At 41.6% G+C, this 22,476-nt stretch overlaps 1 protein-coding gene and 1 pseudogene across 2 annotated transcripts; one reads left to right on the top strand and one right to left on the bottom strand.

The window, feature by feature from the left end:
* Positions 1 to 1,250: 1,250 nt before the first annotated feature.
* On the bottom strand, positions 1,251 to 4,317 carry IL9 (interleukin 9; the record flags this gene model as incomplete). The annotated part of the gene is made up of 5 exons (XM_079701558.1): positions 1,251 to 1,361; positions 2,556 to 2,687; positions 3,932 to 3,964; positions 4,049 to 4,084; positions 4,204 to 4,317. 5 exons carry the CDS (start codon positions 4,315 to 4,317, stop codon positions 1,251 to 1,253), a joined length of 426 nt encoding a protein of 141 aa, XP_079557684.1.
* A 9,721-nt stretch (positions 4,318 to 14,038) lies between these two features.
* Positions 14,039 to 14,855, top strand: LOC307051228 (small ribosomal subunit protein uS2-like; annotated as a pseudogene). Its single transcript has one exon. The product of its transcript is annotated as a small ribosomal subunit protein uS2-like (transcript).
* The last annotated feature ends 7,621 nt before the right edge of the window (positions 14,856 to 22,476 follow it).

The raw sequence follows: 22,476 nt of genomic DNA, 5'->3' as shown, positions 1-22,476 counted from the left end.
GAATTCTCATGCTATGAGAGGTCCTGAGGAAACCTCCTCGACAGAACCTATACCCCACTCCCACCCCCCTGCCACGTGATGTTTTCCCTTTTCTCGGGAAGCCGATGGGTCAACAGACTATGACTGTTGTCTGTCTGTATGGAGGTCTGTGTCCCCTGCAACATGCCTGATGGCCTTCAGCACTGAGGGAAGACAGAGTTTAAACCAGTGAGCAGAAAGCCTCTGGACTTAGAGATCCAGCTTGTTGCCCTTTGATAGACATGTCACCGTCAGTTAATCACTGAGAAACTCGGCTCTTTCTGTCAAAACCAAGACTAAAATAATTATGGTTGGATGGACCCATGGACCCACCATTTCTGCACCAAATAATAAAACACTCCCCTGACCTGGGCCCCCTTTGCTAAAACTCCTCCATTTCCTCTATGCGGGAGGGGCGTGGCTGCAGGTGGAGGGCAAATTTCATGCCACCCCCGTCACTAATGGAGCTGCACAGCTACAGGGACCACACTGCCCATATCATCAGAGAACCTCACCTCTGGCCAAGGCCTGTTTGCTCTGCAGGTCACATGGATATTTCTTGACATTGTAACCGACAGAAATCCCTTTGAGGAATCCTGGCTCTGAACTTTATGTATTATTGACACCAAAAGTACCAAAAGATGGTCTAGCCCCATAGGGAGAAGCAATTTAAATTTTACCAGTACCTAGAAAAATACTGCCCTTAGTAGATTCCTCTAAACCAGAGGCCCTCAGCCTTTTCGGCACCAGGGACCGGTTTCGTGGTAGACAATTTCCCCACGGACAGGGGGTGTGTGGGGGGCTGGGGGATGGTTCAGGCAGTAATGCGAGCCATGGGGAGCGATGGGGAGCGGGAGATGAAGCTTTGCTCGCTTGCCGCTCTCTTCCTGCTGTGCGGCCCTGTTCCTAAGAGCCCCAGACACCGTTCACGAGGCTTCAAGTCTGTGTTGAGGATAACGAGTCTTACTGTTATTGCAGGAGTATTTGACCCATCAGCCCATTGACAGACTTGTAGCTTTCTTTGTTCTGAGCATCAAGGAACAAATAAGCACCTAGAGACCAGACTGAGTTTTTTTTCCAAGATCTGTTTATTCCAAAATAAAGACATAAAATTTTAAACAAACTATTAAAACTGATTTTGACTTAGCATGACTTATTTGATTTTTTAATTGCAACAACTTAAAGAGGAGGCTTTCTAAATTTCAATAAATAGAATAAATAACATTTGAGCTTCACACTCTGCCTCTCATCCCTTCTTTCTGGAAACTTTCCAGGAGAGTCTTCAGAAATGTCAGCATATTGCCTGCTGTGGTTTGGTTGCATGGCTGTTCACAGGCAAAAGACTGTTGGGTTAAAAGTTGACAAAGGCAGAGTGACTAAAACAGTATGGAACCCAGCAGCCCCACGTACCACCCTGCCCAGAGCCTGGTGAGTGGACGGGGGGGGATGGTCAGTGGGGGTGGGGGTGTGCTGGCAGTGGGGGGCTTGAGGCATGGAGCAAATGGATGGGAGTTGCTAACATTTTGTGTAGGTGCCATAGGTGGTTGACTTTGAAGTAGGATTTCAGGGGTCTGCTTGCTACACACACGCGCACACACACACACACACACACACACACACACACATCAAGTGGCCCTAAATCTCCTCATTAGAGGAAACCTTCTTGGGATGCTTTGAGGCTTAAAATTTTGTTATTGTCCTTTTTGGCTGTCCTTCCAAGGTCATTTTATAGCACAATGACTAAGAGCGGGATTTAAGGGTCCCATAGGCCAGAGTTCAAATCTCAGCGCTGCCACTTATTAAATATGCAGCCTTGGGCAAATCAGTTAACCTCACTGAGCCTCAGTTTCCTCCTCTACAATGTGAGGGTGGTAAATCTGACAACTGTCATTAAGGTAGGTATGCAATGAAACAGTATATATTAGGCATTTAGAACTGCATGCTGTTGATGGCAGAAACCCCCGCAGTTCAGTAGCTGAGTGAGGAGGGGCCCTCACATGGTGACGGTAATGAAAAAAGTTCACTCCCTCCCCACTCCTCCAGCGACCAGGGTGTATGCTCAAGAAGAGGACACGGTGATGGACATTTAGGGCAGATGACAAGCTTCCACCTGGATGTGGATGTGTCTTCCTTTAAACACCTCCTTGGCCAATGGAAAGAAAACTTTAACTTACAGGCCAGATTATCCACTCGGCAAACTGAATCTCTAAGATAATTTAGAACTGTATGGCCTACAGCCCTGATTCTCTAGATTTTAGCTTCTAATTACAATCAGGCTAGATTCTTTCATTATTCAAGAGGTGGAGAGAAGTAAAAGCCAACACAGGGGTGAGTGTTTTTTAAAGTGAGAGGGAACAATGAACCATCCGGGGAGATCTCACTTTAATTCTCTTGTCTGATTAATTTCTTATATGTCCCTAATCAACCTTGAACTACCAGTTCCAACTTTATCACCCTTTCTCATTCAGATGGAGTTGGCATTGACATTCACACAAAAATAACTAACCAGAGCACATCACAGATAAAAACACACTCACTCCACACTTCTTGTTCCGGAGGGCTTCAACTGTTTTCTTCACCCGATTGAAAATCTCCGGGAAACTTGTTTTCACTGTGGTGTTGGTCATCTGCGACAGACCCTCCTGTAAGCATGCTGTGGTGCAGTTGTCCTGGTAAATAACAAGGATTTACGAAAAGAAACACTCAGAGGACAGCTTTGAGTAGGAATCACAAAGAGAATGCTTTTAGAGGCTATTTTAATTTAACCAATGTAATCTAAACTTGCATTGTTTTTTAGACAGGTCCCTTGCCAGGCTAGGAAATGATCTTCAATATTTCAAGGTAAGGCCCTTTTCCCACAGTGACACTCCCTGAAGATTTCCAGTATGTTGCACCCCAGGGAACATGAGGTCTGTGGACCCCAGGAAACAGCCAGCGCTGAGTCTACTTTTCAAAGGATGCTTCCTTGTTCCAAGTCTTGTCATAGTGAGTTTGAAAGTACAGAGAAAGGAAAAGCCTTTTCACACCAGCCTGATGGGATATGCCAGTTGAATACTGCCATTGTTTCAGCAGTAGCTAAAACCATGGATTAAAAACTGAGGGAATGGGCTGGGCCATAAATGTGTGGTTCCTCCTCAGAAGGCATAATACGCTCTTCTCATCTAATAGATGGACTGTGATAGGGAGTGACACCTGACCTCAGCTGTGGTGAAAAGCTCAGGTTCTCCCAGGCCTGGCTTGTGAGAGAGTCAAGCACAACAGCACCTTGGGTAGGTGCTGCTTCCTCACCTTAACCAGGAAATTCCTGCCACGCTTCCTCTCTGCCAAAGTGGGGAATGACTCCCTGGAAACCCTTTTCACTTTCCCTCCACCCACAATCTCAGACACCCTATCCTCCTGGAAGGCAGGCTTCAAACCTTGCAGTAGCCACTCTAAATCAGCTAAACAGAAGGATAGGGAGGGAGGGAGGGAGGGAGGGAGAAGGCAAAGTATGTGGAGAGTTTAGGCCAGTGGAAGGACAGAAGGACGTCATTTTATTTACATTGTTTTGCAACCCTAGAGATACCAGCAAATGGATTAGAAAACAGTGTGATATGAACTATCTCATTTGTTATATTCTCAGTCCCAGTTTGATTTAATTGTGCACATGGCCACTAATCTAAAAACACATTCAAGATTCTTTTTTTAAATATCGAAAAGTGTTCAGACTTCTCAAGGAGACTAAATGCAAAGAAATGTATATATCAATAGCATAGAATTTCAAGATTTTGAAAGGTTTTAAAAATTGTTACTGATCTGTAACAATTGTAACTAAGTAACAGTTTCTTATTTCAGATATCAAATAGAAAAATTAATTTTGACTTAAAGGCTTTAAAAAAACATGATCAAGATTATTTTCTTTTACTATACTTACCGAAGGAATGGGCAGACACAAACAATCAGTCACCTGCGAAAGAGAAATTTCAGAGTGAAGATTCCAGATGTGAAAACTAAATTAGTTTGGAAAGATCTTAGAAGAGCATTTACTCACATTGGTGCTGCAGTTGCATTTTGAAGGTGGATGTTTCTAAAAAAGTAAGTGGAGAAACAAGAACCCATGGTGAGTGGTGCATTTTTCATCCTCTTATATTTCACTTAAATTTTTAATAATTGCCTTTCCCGCTGGCGCCCCCTTCTGCAGCTTACCTGCAGCTTGTGGATGAGGTACTCGACATCCCTGATCCCTGTCAAGGTCAAACACCCCTGGCTGGCCGCAGAGCAGAGGAGCAGGGCAGAGGCAAAGACCACGGCCAGGAGCATCTTGACAAGGGGCTGGAGCTTGGCCTTCAAATGCCTTCAAATCAAGTTGTATTTAAAGCTGCCCTGCAAACATGGAAAAACCCTAACATCAAACTGATACCAATGCCCACTTTTTCTCTGTAAATTTGGGCCACTTGACATTGAAAAAATATTTGTGTGTATATATATATCTCAAACTGAGTCACTTGGCAAAGACTATGTTACATTGTCCCACGAAATACCATTCCTCAGAAAATATGCTTTTCAAAAAGTTTGGTATCAAGATGCTGCAGGAAAAGTTAAAGATCTTAAAACAATAATTTTTTTGAAGGCAGAGATTCCGGTTGTGAGAGTGAAAATACTTTCCATGAAAGCCCAGGTCTGTATTTTCCCCTTTTTACTTTATTGGAAATGCTGATATAATAGCCAGTCACTGGTATTCTGACGAAGGGGGCCGAGGAGGATGAGAAATAGTGCAAGACAGCAGTTCTGTCATCAGAGTTTTTGCAAGCTCAGTCTCGTCATTGCTACCTCAGTCTTACTATACTTTACTCCCAAATCTTAAACTTGTCTTCCATGCTTGGGGCCAGATTCCCTACCTCACACAAATGCATCCTGGAACAAGTGACTGAAGGAGGAAGTCTTCAACTTAAGCACAAGAATGCAGCCACAGTGCCTGTTAAAACTGGCCTGGAGGATTCCTTAGTGTCTTTAGGGAACTTACATAGCACTGTGCAACATCCAGTAAAAACTCCATGCTCAAAATAAGATAATAGTTAACATTTATTGAGTGCTTATTACATACCAGTCACAATCCTAAGTAGTTTATGGGAATTAAACCATGTAATGTGTACAGTCATCAAATGAGGTCTGTACTAATTTGTCATCCCCATTTTTTTACCTTTTAAAACGCTGTCTGCACCTTAGCTTCTTGGTTCTTTGGAGAAGCTGTTCTAATCCCTATGAGCCAGGAAGCAGTCTTACTGTAGCCCTATGAAGGAAGTAGTATAATTATCCTCATTATTTTATTTTATAGCTGTGGAAACTGAGGCACAGAGAGGCAAACAATTTGCCCAAAGCCACACAGCCAGAAAGCAACAAAATTTGTATTCAAACCCAGAAGTCTGACTCCCAGGTTCAGTCCTTAATATTCTGGCTTTCCTGCTTCTCTGTGTTTTTTGTCTGCCTCTTCCATCAGGATATATACCTCTTGTGGGTCTACTTCACCCCTGTATCCTTAGCACTTGGGAAGGTGCCTGGGGAACAGTGGGCCATCACTAAATCCTTGTTGGGTCAAATCATTAATGTGAAAAGTTTTTGAAATAGTAAGAAATGTGCACATAAACTGAGATTTTATAAGATTTCAGACCTAGTTTCTAGGGTACATATTTGGAGGTGTGTGCGCTTAAGAAAATATATCTCCTACATAATAGAGACTGAAAAGGCACTTTGCTTGGCACTTTGTGCCGTAGAGGCCAACGGGGACAAACCTGTAAGATTTCTCACCACTACTCTTACTACTGTAAGAGCGTGTGACATTATCGCTTTTCTCGTTGCACGTTGTTCCTTACGAGCGACGATGGATCATTGGTGTTTGGCGGCTCTATGTGGCCACACTATCTTGGTGGCAAACAAGGTAAAAAGAAATTGGCTTTCTGCTTAATTCCCCAAATCCTCCCGCATCTCTAACTTCCAGGCCTGTCCTCTGCAGGCATTAAGAAGAAGGTTCAAAGCCTTCCCAGACTCTGGCAAACACTTTTATTACCGAGTCCAGTATCTATGCCCTTTCCTTGATGGTAGAACCCTGATTAGTTCAGGGTAGCAATATGTCCAGCCAAACATTCACTTTTTCAGCCTCTCTTGCTGCTATAGGCGACCATGTGACATGTTCTGATCAATGCAATGTCTGTATAATTCTCTTGCTTTCTTGGTAGTAGGAGATAAAAGTAGCTGAAACCTGCCCTTACTCTTTACTTATTCCAGTTTGGGCATGGATGTGATGGCAGGAGCTTCAGCAGCAATCTTATAACCATGAAGGAATGGAAAAGAGAATTGCAGCAATAGCAGCACTAACACTTTACATAAATAGAAAATAATCATAAAAAACAATAACAATAAAACCATGAAAGCAACACCAGAAAGTAACAATAAGAATAGAAGAGTGATACTAAATTCTAGCTAGATATCACTGCCTACTGAAGACGCTGAGCCTTGAAACTCAGTAAAAAAGGAAAGCTGTTATAGAAATGGAAAATACCATGTGCTGGAGAGATGTTAAAAGATATGCGAGGGTCATATTGAACCTTTTCCCCTGACATCATCGGAAGATTTAAGAGACTTGAAAGGACAGTCATCTCACTGTGTGAATCAACATTATTTAATGCTGTGTGTATGAACCATGGAAATCGTTCCACACAGCATCAGGTGTGCCTCTCACACTGAGGAAGACCCCTCTTACTGCACAGATGGGGGCTGTACCCAGAAAGACGAATGGATTTGTCCAAAGCCGTATCTCTAGTTAATGGTGGGGGATAGTATAGTGTTTTGATTAAGACCAGGAAGCCTGAGAACAGACTGCCTGGGTTCAGATCTTGCTTCTATTGTTTGTTAGACACATGGCCTTGGGTGGATGTCTTGACCTCTCCAAGCTTCCATCTCCTGACCATAAAACACCTATGAGTGTGGAAAATGGGGATACGGTTGTCATATAAGGCCTATCTCAGAGAATTCTTATAAAGATTAAAAGAAATGTTTATGCAGCGTGTAATGCAGATTAAGCAGCCTCAGTTTGAAATTTGACAGGGCAATGTAGTCTAGCTTAGGACTCAACAAACTGTAACCTACTTGGCCAGATTCAGTGTAAGCCCTGAAAGCTAAGAATGGTTTTTAATCCTTTCGAAGTGTTACTAAAAAATAATTAACAGATAAAAACAAAGAAGAATGTGTTACAGAGACCATATATAGCCTGTGATGTCTAAAATATTGACTATCTGACCCTTTACCAGAAAGGGTAGTTCACATACCGCATTCCTCATTTTCAGAAGATACCATCTGTTATCTCCCACTCCTGGGAAGGGCACAGCTAGGAGCTGGTGGCTCACGTGTCTCTTCTCCCACTGTCCTTCTGTTATTCAAGTCAGCCCTCCATACAGAGGGGAAGGAAGTGGGGACCCTGGAATCTTCGGCTGCCTGATTCTCTGCAGTGCTGGAGGCCCATCATTTCCTGCAGCTGTCTGTGGAATGAGCTCGATGGTCCCACGAGCAAAAAATCTTCTCTTGGTATAGCCATGACCCACCATCAGTGGTATCTAAAGTAGGCCCTGGTTTACTGGGAACAGTTCTGCATATTGAAGTCAGAAGAAAAGTGGGTGAACTAACATCCTTTTCTTCCTGGGCCAAATCCTGGCCTGACCAGCTAGACTTGGGTCACCCACCCTCCTACCTACCCGCTAAGAGCTGGTGCTGGGGATAGGTGATCAGTGGACATTGGTGCTCCTTGGGCAGGTTATCTAGCCTTTCCAAGCATCAGTGTACCATCAACACTCACCCACACAGGAATCTGGGGCAGATCACCTAGGCCTACCTCACGGAGGGATAGGAGTGTTCCATTTGGAATACTTCTTCAGGAATGAGCCACGTTTCCATTTGGAAATTTGGTCTGGTCTGACCCAGTCTCTGCTTATACTCTGCTCTCCCCTCACCTACCACCCTCCAGTCATGTTGGTTTCTTTCTATATCCAGCCTCCAGGCCGTTGCCCTTGCTGAGCTCTGCCTGTAATATTCTTCCTCAGCTCTTCCATGTATGGCCCGTTCTCATCCTTCAGGTTTCAACTCAAAAGCCACCTCCTCCATGAAGCCCTCCATGACCATAGTAGTCTTTGCAATTTGCATGATTCTGTCTTAGGGTCTATTCCTCCTTGTGGGCTGTAAGTTCCATGAGAGCCAATACGATGACTGACTCTTGTTCATTTGTATTCCCAGGGTGCAGTCTATATTAAGTATTTAGGAATTACTGGTTAAATGAATGAATGATGAATACAGTTAATCTTGTAAAAGCTTATTAAATTTATATTATTTACGAAATGACCAATACATGTTCTCCATGGACCACTAACAAAAAAAGAGCAAATATAACATTTTAAAAACCTGAGCCAGGAAAGTGATTCAACAATGAACAAAATAAACCTTCCTGTTCTGTAGTCCCTTGAGAAATTTGAAGTACTTTTTAATCTCTTCTTCTTTTCAATTCTCATTGAACTACATGAGGAAGGCATGTCAGGTGTGGGAATTCCAGATCTGTAAAGGATGAAACAGAGAGAGAGAGAGAGAGAGGTGACTATTCTTAACAATTCTTTCCCATCTCCCCACCCACTCAGTTATAAAAAAGAAAAGAATTAAAAGTACTTAAATTGTAGCTCTGCAGTTCAAAACACCATTAAACAGCAGATGTTTATCTACGCAAAGTCTACAACTTTTGAAGTTTAGCTTCTAGGATTTCTTTCAGTATCAAAATGTATGTATGCAAATGATCTCTTACAAAGGAAATACACCAAGCTCAGAAATTAATTACTCACCTATTTTATCAAGAAGATTGGAGAGTAAGATGCTTACCAAGATTTAGCATAGATAACATATTTTACACTAAATGACAAAAGATTATACTCAACCAGTTATTTTGTTCTAAAGATAAAGTTTGACATTTTTGTTTTGTGATAAAAACCCATGTGTCATGGATTATTTCTCTGGGAATAAAACAAAATGGTTATTTGTTCTAGGAAGCCACAGCACAAAATGATACACCCCAAAAAAGGCACTCAGTTTCTAAGTAAAACCCATTCTACTTTTTTCTGTAAACAACCAAGCGATAACTAGTTATGAGAATCCTCAAGCACTAATTTCTTAATCAAATAGTTATTTCTAAGTTAGTATTTCTCAATCAAGTGTGATGGGGCAAACCCCACTGGCTGTGCTGTCATCCCTTTAGGGGTTTCTCCCTCAAGGAGGTGATTTCTAGCTGAGTGCCCAGCACCCTCCCCTTGCATCCATCCCTCCTAAGGAAATTCTGGGTCCCATGGACACAGAGCCTACTGCTCTCAGACTGGCCCCTATGCAGTTTACAGAGCTCCGAGACCAGCATCCTCTCTTCCCTCCCCTCCCTTCTCCTCCTCTGCACTGTTGGTGAATAACAATCCAGGCTACCTTTGTCAATGGAATTTTCACACCCTCCTATCGACACAGCCCATCATTACCTGAAACCTGCCCCTACATTAGTTAAAGACTGTGGGACCCCCTTTGCTGTGGCTAGTTTACTAGTGTCCATCTAATTAAGAAAGGATAAGAACTCCTGTTCTGGATCCCATTGGGGAAGACGCTAGAATTTGTTGAACCCTTTCTACACACAAGGTGACATGTTAAGCACTTTATGTATATTATCTGACTCAGGCCTCTTGACCATCTTTACTAGCCCCATTTTTTAAAAAAATATTTATTTATTTATTTATTTATTTTTGGCTGTGTTGGGTCTTCGTTTCTGTGCGAGGGCTTTCTCTAGTTGTGGCAAGCGGGGGCCACTCTTCATCGCGGTGCGCGGGCCTCTCACTATCGCGGCCTCTCTTGTTGCGGAGCACAGGCTCCAGACGCGCAGGCTCAGTAGTTGTGGCTCACGGGCTTAGTTGCTCCGCGGCATGTGGGATCTTCCCAAACAAGGGCTCGAACCCGTGTCCCCTGCATTGGCAGGCAGATTCTCAACCACTGCACCACCAGGGAAGCCCCTACTAGCCCCATTTTATAGATGTGGAAATTGAAGCTCAGAGAGGCTGAGAGTCACCTTAGTCACACAGCTGGCAGTGTGAACTGGATTTATCTGCTTAGCTGGACTCTCTGATTCGTCCCAATGACATGTCTACTTATATTGGTGCTATTGTACCGTGACCTTTCGTTTCTGTGGCTCTTCTGTATATCTAAATATATGGTTGGGAATATCTGCCTGCTTCTTATTACTTGTCATTTTCAAAAGTGCCTTAGATGGCTTCAAACATTTATAGCTCTGGATTGGTTTTAGAATCCTTTTGATAAGTTTCCTCCCCAAAAAAATCATATTAGGATTTTAATTGGGATTGTGTTCAATATAAACTGAATTTAGGAAAAAATGATGTCTTTGAAATATTGAATCTCTCCATCCAGGATGATGATATGTCTCTATATATTCAAGCCTTTTTTATTTCCCTCAATTCAATTTTATATTTCTTTTTTCATACAGGTTTTGCAGAGTTTTGTGAAGTTTATTCCCAGGTCTACCTATTTATTCAACAGTATTTATTGAGAACTTATTATATCCTGAGCATTGTTCTAGGCCTCTGGGGATAAAGCAGTGAGCAAAACAAAATACCTGGTCTTGGGAAGCCTACATTCTAGAAAGCAGAGAAAGACAATAAACAAACAAATATCTTGGTAATATGTCAGGTGGTCATAAGTGCCATGAAAATCAAAAGCAGGTGAGGAAACAGTGAGTGGTAGAAGGTGGGAGTTATGTTCTTTAAGGTGGTCAGTGATTTTGATCAGTATTTTTTTTTTTTTTTTTTTTTTTTTGCGGTACGCGGGCCTCTCACTGCTGTGGCCTCTCCCACTGAGGAGCACAGGCTCCGGACACGCAGGCTCAGCGGCCATGGTTCACGGGCCCAGCTGCTCCACGGCATGTGGGATCTTCCCGGACCGGGGCACGAACCCGTGTCCCCTGCATCGGCAGGCAGACTCTCAACCACTGCGCCACCAGGGAAGCCCTTTGATCAGTATTAAATCTCTGATACGGTGATTTGAGTAGAGGTCCACAGAAAGTGGGTGAGTGCGTCAGGCAGATATCTTGGAGAATATTTCAGGCAGTGAGAATAGAAAGCTCAAGGGCCCTGAGGATAGAGTGTGTCTGCCATGCAGGAGGAACAGCATGGAGGCTAGTGTTTCTATAGTAGAGTGATTGAAGAAAAGAATGGAAACATTGGGGTCAGAGAGGGAGCCAGAAAGCAAATCAAATACAGCATGATAGGCAGTGAGGAGGACTTAAGATTTTACTCGAAATAAGGTGGGAGCCATTGGAGAGCTTTGAGCAGAGGAATAACATGATCTGACCTATATTTTAGGTCATGAAGAATAGCCGCTGCATGGAGAATAGCTGGGACACAAGAGTGGAAGACTTGATCGCCTTTTATAGTTAGATCTGATAGGCTGCTATTGAGATGGTCTATATAAGAGCTGTTGGTGGCTTGGACCAAAGTGGTATCAATAGTGGTAGACAGATACTTGAGAATCTGGATGTATTTTTAAAGTAGAGCCAATAGATATGCTGGTGGGCTGGCTAAATGATGAGAGATAAAGAGAAGAGTCATTAACTGACATAAGGAAGACTGCAGAAGAAACAGGTATTGGAGTAGAGGAGTTGCGATGGGGTGAATTTTTTTTAGATGTGTTTAGTTTGAGATGCCTATTAAGCATCCAGGGGCCATGTTGAGTAGGTAGTTGGGTAAAGAAAGAGATGAAGTGTTTTCTATTTTAATAGCTATTGAGTGCAGGGTTACATTTTCTATCTGGTTATTGCTAATACTATAGGTATAGAAGTTAGCTTTTGCTATGTAGCAAAAGACCACAACACCTTAGTGGCATGCCACAATAATCATTAATTTCACATATATTTATGGGCTTCAGGTGGGCTTGACTGCACAGCTCTGCTGATCTTGTCTGGGCTCACTTATATATCTGCAGGTTTGCAGTAGTTGGTTAATCTAGGTTGGGCCTGGCTTCCACATACCTGAGACCGTTGGGATAATCCCATGTAAAAGTTCTTTTCATGGTAGTGGAAGACATGTAGGAGTAAAGCCCAATGCTTAGTTTCATCTCAGGCCTCTGCTTGCATCACTTCTGCCTACATGCCAGTACGAAAGCAAGTCACATGGCTGGTCAATGAGCAAAGCAAGGCACCTTGCCCGTGGTGAGAGGAGATGTAGCAGTTATATGGCGAAGAGCATGGATATGGGGAGGAGGGAGGAACTAGGCCAAATGATGCAATCCAACACAAGAGAAAAATGATTAATGTTTGTATCTTTATCTTATACCCAACAACTACTGAACCCTCTTATTAGTTTTAATGATTTTCAATGGATTCTCTTGGTTTTTTTCCTTAAGTAGATGTTCTCATCTGAAAATAATAATCCTCTAGTCCAGGGATCAGCAAATTTTTCTTAAATGTCCAGCTAGTGGATATTTCAGACTTCGTAGGCCATATGGTCTCTGTCCCAACTCTTCAACTCTGTTGCTGTAGCAGGGAAGTAGCTAGAGACATTACATACATTAACGGCTCTGGCTTTGTCCCAATAAAACTTTATTTAAAAATAAACAAGCAGCCAGCCTGTTTTCTGACCCCTGCTGCTATAATCAATTTCTTTAGAATACTGTGTCTTGTTTCCTTTTGTTGTTGTTATTTCACAGCTAGAATTAAGGAAATGCCATTGTTGTCATAGCAAGCCTCGTGGCCATTTTCTTCACTTTACTGGGAATACTTTCAGTGTTTTCCATTTAAATATCATGTTTGCTATTGATTTCATCATAAAGAATGGTTTTGTATTTCTAGTTTACTAAGTTTTTATTAGAAATGTCCCTCAATTTTACAGTGTCTTTTTAAGTTCCTGTCAGGACCATGAGTTTTATCTTTTCACTTATTCATGTGATAAATTATTTTAATAGATTACCAAATGTTGAATCATCCTTACATTCCTTGAATAAAATCTATTTGGTCATACTACATTACCATTTTAACACATTGCTGGATTCAACTTGCTATTCCTTTATTTTGAATTTTTTATTTGTAATGCACACTGGGAGGTCTTCCTAGGCTCAATCAAACATTCAGCTAAATATGGACTCAGCTAAACATTCAGACTCACAAGACTATCCTAGGTCACACTCAGTACCTGCCTCCTCCGGAGGGTAGAGGATGGACATAATTTGCAGGAAGGCAGCGTTGGTTGCTTCTCTCCATGGGAGCGGTCATCCAGGAGCCATTCCTTTAGCCCTCCACGTGAGATGGCTCAGGTGTGAAGTAGCAAGACTCCCACTGAAAGGGGATAGGATGGTGGTGGCTTAAAGGCTTTGTGCCCCATAGGAGTCAATATCTCTTGGAAAAGTTCCAATGGGGCGGGGGCGCTTCCAAGTCCCCTGCATTCAGGGGAGCCCAAGGCTGTGATGTCCCCATGAGGAATTTATAGTTCATTGGTAGTCCTCCCAGTCCAGACATACTTTGCCAGTCAGGCCCAGTTGATATTTGACCTTCATCTGGTTTTCAGGGAAACAGAACTAAAAAATTAATGGAAAGGCCAAATTCTCTTTTGGAAGGGGAAACTGTTGTGTTAATACATTACATGCATCATCTACATCCATAAGTTCATTCTTAATTTTCCTTTATTTGTGCTTTCTTTTTCAGGTTTTGGTCAGGATTATGCTATCCTCATAAAGTGTGTTAGGAAGCTTTCCATCTTTCTCTATACTTTATAAGAGTTTAATTAGCCTGAGAATTTTCAGTGTTCCGTCACGCCTCCATGGAAAGCAGGGGATTTTTCTTGTTCATTTCCACAAACCCAGTGACAACAGTGCCTGGGACACAGCAATTAGATTATTTGCTGTCCTTTCTGTTCTACCTAGACAGGGGTCCGTGGCACTGTTCTGGGTTCCTGTCCTAACTTAAAGGGAAACTTTCACAATGTCTGGAGCCCTTGAGGTCCTGCAAATGAAGGAGGGGATGTCCTCAAATTCCTAGCAGCAGGAACCCACTTAGGTGGCACCAACCTTGACTTCCAAATGGAACGGTACGTTTACACAAGAAAAAGTAATGGTATCTACATCATAAATCTGAAGAGAACCAGGAGAAGCTTCTGCTGGCAGTTCATGCCATTGTTGCCTTTGAAAATCCTGCTGGTGTCGTGTCATATCCTCCAGGACTACTGGCCAGTGGGCTGTGCTAAAGTTTGCTGCAGTCAGTGGCGCCACTCCTATTGCTGGACACTTCCCTGGAAACTTCACTAACCAGATCCAGGCAGCCTTCTGGGAACTGCAACTTCCGATGGTTACTGATCCCAGGGCCTGCCCCGCATGTCTCTGGGAAAGGCACACTCTCCTCAGGCGCCGTGTGGACGTTGTCGCCTCACACATGGGCAAGGGCGCTCACTCAGTGCATCTGATGTGCTGGATGCCGGCTGGGGAAGTTCTGCGCCTGCGCGGCGCCATCTCCCGTGAGCACCCGCGGAAAGTCACGCTTGCTCTACGTCTACGGAGACCGTGAAGAGATGGCAAAGGGAGAGCCGGCTACAGCTGAAAAGGGTGAAAGCATGGAGGAACTTCAGGGTGAACGGACTGCTCCAGCTCCCGAATTTACGGCCCCTCAACCGGAGGTGGCAGGCTGGGCTGCAGGCACAGAGGCCCTCTACCCTCTTCGGGGACTCCCCGCTGAAGATGAGTCAGCCCGCCTCCCAGGACGGCACTGCAGCCAGTGGGTAGGGACATCCGCCAAGTCACTTTAAGCTGTTCTTCCACAGACTCTTAAACAGAAAATGTAAATAAGGTTGACGAAAAACAACCGTTTCTTTAAAAAAAAAAAAAAGCATTGCTGAACGAATTAAGTTCTCATAAGAACTTGTCCATAAAATCTGGTTCTGATGACTTTCGGAAGTTAACTCTGGCATTTTCTGTTTTTTTAAAATCTTTTTAGTGCTCTATTAGGTTTTTCACTTCTTGATTTTTTTTTTATTGCGCATTTTCCTAGAAGATGATCCCAGAGTTTTGCTAACAAAGTAGTGATATTGTGCATTTTGCCCACATTTTCTCTTTGGTGAAACTGGTAGGAAAGTTGTATAGTTGATTATTTTCAGAGAATCAAGTTATGCTTTTATTTATCAATGCTGTGTATGATTTTTCTTATTCTAATTTAGCATTTTTGCTAAATTATAAATTATTACTGCCTTTATTAATTCCTTCTTACCTGATTTAGATTATTTTATTGTTCCTCTGCTAGCTCCTTAAGTCACATGTTTGCTTCATTTTTTAAACAGATAGTAGCTCCAGTTATTGAGTACACTATTACATGTATTATCTCACTGAATCCTCATAACACCCCGTAAGGCCTCATAAGAAGTCTTTAGCATAGTGGTTATGAGTGCAGACTCGAGCTACAGTTGCTGCCATTTGCAGCTTGTGCATGTGACGTCTCTGTGCTCCTATTTCTTCACCTGTAAAATGGGATAATCATATAATCTACATTATAGGCCTGTTAGGGGAGATAAATAAATTCATACACATAAAGCCCCTAGAACCGTGTCTGGCACATAATTTGCACCATGGAAGTAGTTGATATTATTATTTAAAGGTGAGGAATTGAAGCTTTATAAAGTTAAGTAACTTGCCCAGGATCACATAGTTATTACTAGATAAGAAGCCAGTCTTTTGAACACAGTCAGCAGCCTTGTGTAGATTTTGGGGTGTGGCTTGCTTGTTCTCATTAATTTCTTAATAGTCTGTAATTTCAGTTTTTTTTTCTTACTTCATGAAGTTTCTATTGGTTTCTTCCTCTGGATGAAACCTTTTTGTTTTTTCCTATCCACGTGATCTTCATCCTTGGAACTCAGAAATTTCACCAGAATTTGTCTAGCTGTGGCTATTCTTTTTACTCCTGACCAGCAAATAGCCCATTTGATCTTAAGATCATACTCTTTCTTCCAGTTAAAATCTTTCTATTAGTTTTTTGATCACCAATCTTCATTTTTGTCCCTCCTATAATTCCTATTGTACATATTTTGAAATGTCTTAAACTTATTTTTCATGCCTTTGTTTCTCCCTTAAATTTCTTACCATTGTTTTTACTCCTGATTTCTTGGGGAACTCTTGGATTGGGTCCTTTAATTCCCAATTCAGTTATTTGCAGAATCCAATCTGTTGTTTAACTGCCTCTGTTGGGGTTTTTTTCCCCACCAATGAATATTTTAACTTAAAATTTTCAATGTGCATTCCAAATAGTATGTAATGAGCTCATGAAGCCCATCATGCACCATTTTTATAAAAATGATTAATTAAGAATTCCACCAAAGCTTTCATTTCCATTAAAGTTCTTTGACCCTGGATACAGCCATCCAACTTCTCTTTCTCCAAAGTCTGATACCCACTGTCAGACCGTTAACTAATTTATTTGGTTCAGGCTCACTATCCCCCATACCTTACTTCAGCATCTTTCCATCTTCTTTTTTGATCTTTAGTAAAGTTTTAATTTTAGAACAGTTTAAGGTTTACAACACAGTTGTGAATATAGTACAGAAAGTTCTCATATACCCCACATCTAGTTTCCCCAGCTATTAACATCGTACATTTGTTACTTATGTACATGGTACATTTGTTTCAATTGATGAACCAATATTGGTACATTATTATTAACTGAAGTCCTTACCTTATTCAGATTTTCTTAGTTTTTCCTTTATGTCTTTGTTCTGTTCCAGGATCCCATCCAGGACACCACATTACATTTAGTCGTTATGTCTCCTTAAGCTTTCCTTGGCTGTGACAATTTCTCAGACTTTCCTTGTTTTTGATGACCTTGACAGTTTTGAGGAATACTGGTCAAGCATTTTGTAGAGAGTGTCCCTCAGTTGAGATTTGCCTGATGGTTTTCTCATGATTAAACTGAGGTTGTGTGTTTTGGGAGGAAGACCACAGAAGTCAATTGTTATTTTTGTCACATCATATCAAAGGTACATACATCAACATGACTTATCCCTACTGATGCTGACCTTGATCATCTGGCTGAGGTAGCATTTGTCAGGTTTCTTACTGTTGATTATTCTTTTCTCCTTTTTCCATACTGTACTCTGTAGAAGGAAGTCACCATACATAGCCCACACATAAGGAGCAGGGAGCTGTGTTCCATTTTCTTGAGGGCTGAGTATCTACATAAATTATTTGGGATTCTTTTGCATGGGAGATTTGTCTCCTCATTTATTTATATCAGTATGGACTCATGAATATTTATTTTACACTTTGGGTTACAATCCAATACTGCCTTATTTATTTGGTTGCTCAAATTGTTCCAGCTTTAGCCACTTTGGAGATGTTTAAATTGTCCTCTGTGTCCCTTTTGACCCTATCATTGTGGCTTTTTTCATTTTTTGAGCACTGTATTACTTTCTGGTACTATAAGATATTCCAGGCTCATCTTGTCTATTTGCTTCCCCAGTCCTAGAATCAGCCATTTCTCCAAAGAGTGCGGATTCCTTTTATTGGGGAATGGTATTAGAAAGCAAGATGGAAGCTAGCTGTGTTCATTGCTGTTGGGGTTTTGTTTTTTTTTCTTTTCAGTTGTGCAATTGTATTTTTTATCTTCAAGAATTGTTACATATTATTTGCTTTCCTAACAGCCTGTTCTTGCTTTATTGATACAATGTAAGAATAAGAATTGTTAAAAATATATACACAGGAAGTGGGGGGAGGGAGAAGCTCTTTTATTAAGCGCTTTTCATTCAGTATTATTTACTCTGAATGTTCCATTTAAACCGCTGAGTATTTTTATATATTTGGTAATTTTTTGCTCTGCTGATGCATATGGACAGTTGTTCAGAAAGATAATCAGGACGGGCAGCTGAGATGGGTCCCAACAGAGACTATGTAAGCCAATGTAATTTCTTTCAGTCCTTAACGAACATAGAAGACAAATTTAGATGTATAATTTTTCTTTAGAAGCTTAGAGATTGAATAGTTTGTTCAGGACAGGGATGGTGCTGTAAGCAGTGCTAAGCTGCTTGGGTGGAATTTCATGTTAGCTCAAGAGCAAGGTCTCCTTCTTGTCTTGGAAGCTGGACATCAGCTAGCACAGAGCCTCCCTCTAGGTGACATCTTGGCCATCACAGAGTCTTCCTCCACCCAGAGGACAAGCCCTGTCCTCAGCAGCCTCAAGGATGCAGATTTTTTTTTTTTTACAACTTTATTGAGGTATAATTGCTTCACAATGGTGTGTTAGTTTCTGCTTTATAACAAAGTGAATCAGTTATACATATACATCTGTTCCCATATCTCCTCCCTCTTGCGTCTCCCTCCCTCCCACCCTCCCTATCCCACCCCTCCAGGCGGTCACAAAGCACCGAGCTGATCTCCCTGTGCTATGCGGCTGCTTCCCACTAGCTATCTGCCTTACATTTGGTAGTGTATATATGTCCATGCCTCTCTCTCGCTTTGTCACAGCTTACCCTTCCCCCTGCCCATATCCTCAAGTCCATTCTCAAGTAGGTCTGTGTCTTTATTCCTGTCTTACCCCTAGGTTCTTCATGACATTTTTTTTCTCAAATTCCATATATATGTGTTAGCATATGGTATTTGTCTTTCTCTTTCTGACTTACTTCACTCTGTATGACAGACTCTAGGTCTATCCACCTCATTACAAGTAGCTCAATTTCGTTTCTTTTTATGGCTGGGTAATATTCCATTGTATGTATGTGCCACATCTTCTTTATCCATTCATTGGATGATGGACACTTAGGTTGTTTCCATCTCCGGGCTATTGTAAATAGAGCTGCAATGAACATTTTGGTACATAACTCTTTTTGGATTGTGGTTTTCTCAGGGTATATGCCCAGTAGTGGGATTGCTGGGTCATATGGTAGTTCTATTTGTAGTTTTTTAAGGAACCTCCATATTGTTCTCCATAGTGGCTGTACCAGTTCACATTCCCACCAGCAGTGCAAGAGTGTTCCCTTTTCTCCACACCCTCTCCAGCATTTATTGTTTCTAGATTTTTTGATGATGGCCATTCTGACTGGTGTGAGATGATATCTCATTGTAGTTTTGATTTGAATTTCTCTAATGATTAATGATGTTGAGCATTCTTTCATGTGTTTGTTGGCAGTCTGTATATCTTCTGTGGAGAAATGTCTATTTAGGTCTTCTGCCCATTTTTGGATTGGGTTGTTTGTTTTTTTGCTATTGAGCTGCATGAGCTGCTTATAAATTTTGGAGATTAATCCTTTGTCAGTTGCTTCATTTGCAAATATTTTCTCCCATTCTGAGGGTTGTCTTTTGGTCTTGTTTATGGTTTCCTTTGCTGTGCAAAAGCTTTTAAGTTTCATTAGGTCCCATTTGTTTATTTTTGTTTTTATTTCCATTTCTCTAGGAGGTGAGTCAAAAAGGATCTTGCTGTGATTTATGTCACAGAGTGTTCTGCCTGTGTTTTCCTCTAAGAGTTTGATAGTTTCTGGCCTTACATTTAGGTCTTTAATCCATTTTGAGTTTATTTTTGTGTATGGTGTTAGGGAGTGATCTAATCTTATACTTTTACATGTACCTGTCCAGTTTTCCCAGCACCACTTATTGAAGAGGCTGTCCTTTCTCCACTGTACATTCCTGCCTCCTTTATCAAAGATAAGGTGACCATATGTGCGTGGGTTTATCTCTGTGTTTTCTATCCTGTTCCATTGATCTATCTTTCTGTTTTTGTGCCAGTACCATACTGTCTTGATTACTGTAGCTTTGTAGTATAGTCTGAAGTCAGGGAGCCTGATTCCTCCAGCTCCGTTTTTCATTCTCAAGTTTGCTTTGGCTATTCGGGGTCTTTTGTGTTTCCATACAAATTGTGAAATTTTTTGTTCTAGTTCTGTGAAAAATGCCAGTGGTAATTTGATAGGGATTGCGTTGAATCTGTAGTTTGCTTTGGGTAGTAGAGTCATTTTCACAATATTGATTCCTCCAATCCAGGAACATGGTATATCTCTCCATCTATTTGTATCATCTTTAATTTCTTTCATCAGTGTCTTATAATTTTCTGCATACAGGTCTTTTGTCTCCTTAGGTAGGTTTATTCCTAGATATTTTATTCTTTTTGTTGCAATGGTAAATGGGAATGTTTTCTTGATTTCACTTTCAGATTTTTCATCATTAGTGTACAGAAATGCCAGAGATTTCCCTGCATTAATTTTGTATCCTGCTACTTTACCAAATTCATTGATTAGCTCTAGGAGTTTTCTGGTAGCATCTTTAGGATTCTCTCTGTATAGTGTCATGTCACCTGCAAACAGTGACAGCTTTACTTCTTCTTTTCCGATTTGGATTCCTTTTATTTCCTTTTCTTCTCTGATTGCTGTGGCTAAAACTTCCAAAACTATGTTGAATAAGAGTGGTGAGAGTGGGCAGCCTTGTCTTGTTCCTGATCTTAGTGGAAATGGTTTCAGTTTTTCACCATTGAGGACGATGTTGGCTGTGGGTTTGTCGTATATGGCCTTTATTATGTTGAGGAAAGTTCCCTCTATGCCTACTTTCTGCAGGGTTTTTATCATAAGTGGGTGTTGAATTTTGTCAAAAGCTTTCTCTGAAGGATGCAGATTTTAAGCAAGGTTACTGGATTCCACTCCCCTTGGTCTCTAGCACCTGCTCTAGGTACTTTAGGTAAAAGACTCAAAACAAAAAAATATTGAACTTTGTCTCTGCTCACTCCTTTTTTTTTTAAACATCTTTATTGGAGTATAATTGCTTTACAGTGTTGTGTTAGTTTCTGCTTTATAACAAAGTGAATCGGTTATACGTATACATATATCCCCATATCTCCTCCCTCTTGCGTCTCCCTCCCACCCTCCCTATCCCACCCCTCTAGGTGGTCACAAAGCACTGAGCTGATCTCCCTGTGCTATGCGGCTGCTTCCTACCAGCTATCTATTTTACATTTGGTGGTGTATATATGTCCATGCCACTCTCTCACTTCATCTCAGCTTACCCTTCCCCCTTCCCCCTCCCCGTGTTCTCAAGTCCATTCTCTACGTCTGCGTCTCTATTCCTGTCCTGCCCCTAGGTTCGTCAGAACCTTTTTTTTTTTTTCTTTCTTAGATTCCATATATATGTGTTAGCATACGGTATTTGTTTTTCTCTTTCTGACTTACTTCACTCTGTATGACAGACTCTAGGTCCATCCACCTCACTACAAATAACTCAATATCGTTTCTTTTTATGGCTGAGTAATATTCCATTGTATATATGTGCCACATCTTCTTTATCCATTCATCTGTCGATAGACACTTAGGTTGCTTCCGTGTCCTGGCTATTGTAAACAGAGCTGCAGTGAACATTGTGGTACATGACTCTATTTGAATTATGGTTTTCTCAGGGTATATGCCCAGTAGTGTGATTGCTGGGTCGTATGGTAATTCTATTTTTAGTTTTCTAAGGAACCTCCATACTGTTCTCCATAGTGGCTGTATCAGTTTACATTCCCACCAACAGTCTGCTCGCTCCTTTTATAGTAACCTGCTCTATCTCTAGCTCCCTGAGGGGGTCCAATGGCAATCCCTTCAGTTACCCCAGGTGAACGTCCTCTCATGGTGGGATGTCTGACCAGCCCTCCCTTACTCCACTCCTACCTGGGCCATTCCAACTGAAACCTCATAAAATGACAAGGTTGGCATATTAGTTATTTACTGCTGCGTAACAAATTACTCCAAAACTTAGCAGCTTAAAACAACACACATTTATTATCTCGCAGTTTCTCGCAGTTTCCGTCCGTCAGGAATCTGGGCATGGCTTAGCTGGTTCCCCTACTTCAAGGTGTCTCACAAGGTTGCAATCAAATGTCAACGAAGGCTGTGTGGTCTCATCCAAAGGCTCAGTTGGGAGCAGGATCTGCTTTCAAACCCACATGGTTTGGGCAGGAATCAGTTCCTCTGTTTGGACTGAGGACTTTGATTCCTCTCTTGTTGGAGGCTGCTGTCAGTTCCTTGTCACATGGGTCTCTCCGGTATAGCAGCTGGCTTCACCAAAGTGACCAATAGAGAGCATCTGGTAAAAAAACAAAAGTCACGATCTTTTATAACCTAATCACAGAAATGACACCCCATCACTAGGTCCAGCTCTCACTCAAGGGGAAAGGATTATACAAGAACACAAATACCAGGAGATGGGGATCATTGGGGTCATCTTAGGAGCTGGCCTACCACATGTAAGGATGGACCCTACTCCAGTCTCCAGTTGGGATACATAATTTTTTGTCTGGTATGGTTGGGTTGTTTCTGTGGGACTCTGGGAAAGAATGCACATTAAAAAAGTGGACTTAAAACATTTATCTTAGTCCTGGATATGATGAACTTTATTTTTTATATGCTGAGTTTGAAATTATGGAAAGAGCTTCAG

This window comes from Hyperoodon ampullatus (assembly GCF_949752795.1).
Source record: "Hyperoodon ampullatus genome assembly, chromosome: 4".
Classification (NCBI taxonomy): Eukaryota; Metazoa; Chordata; class Mammalia; order Artiodactyla; family Ziphiidae; genus Hyperoodon; species Hyperoodon ampullatus.
Note: the sequence above shows the minus strand (reverse complement) of the source record. Positions and strands in the feature narration are given on the sequence as shown.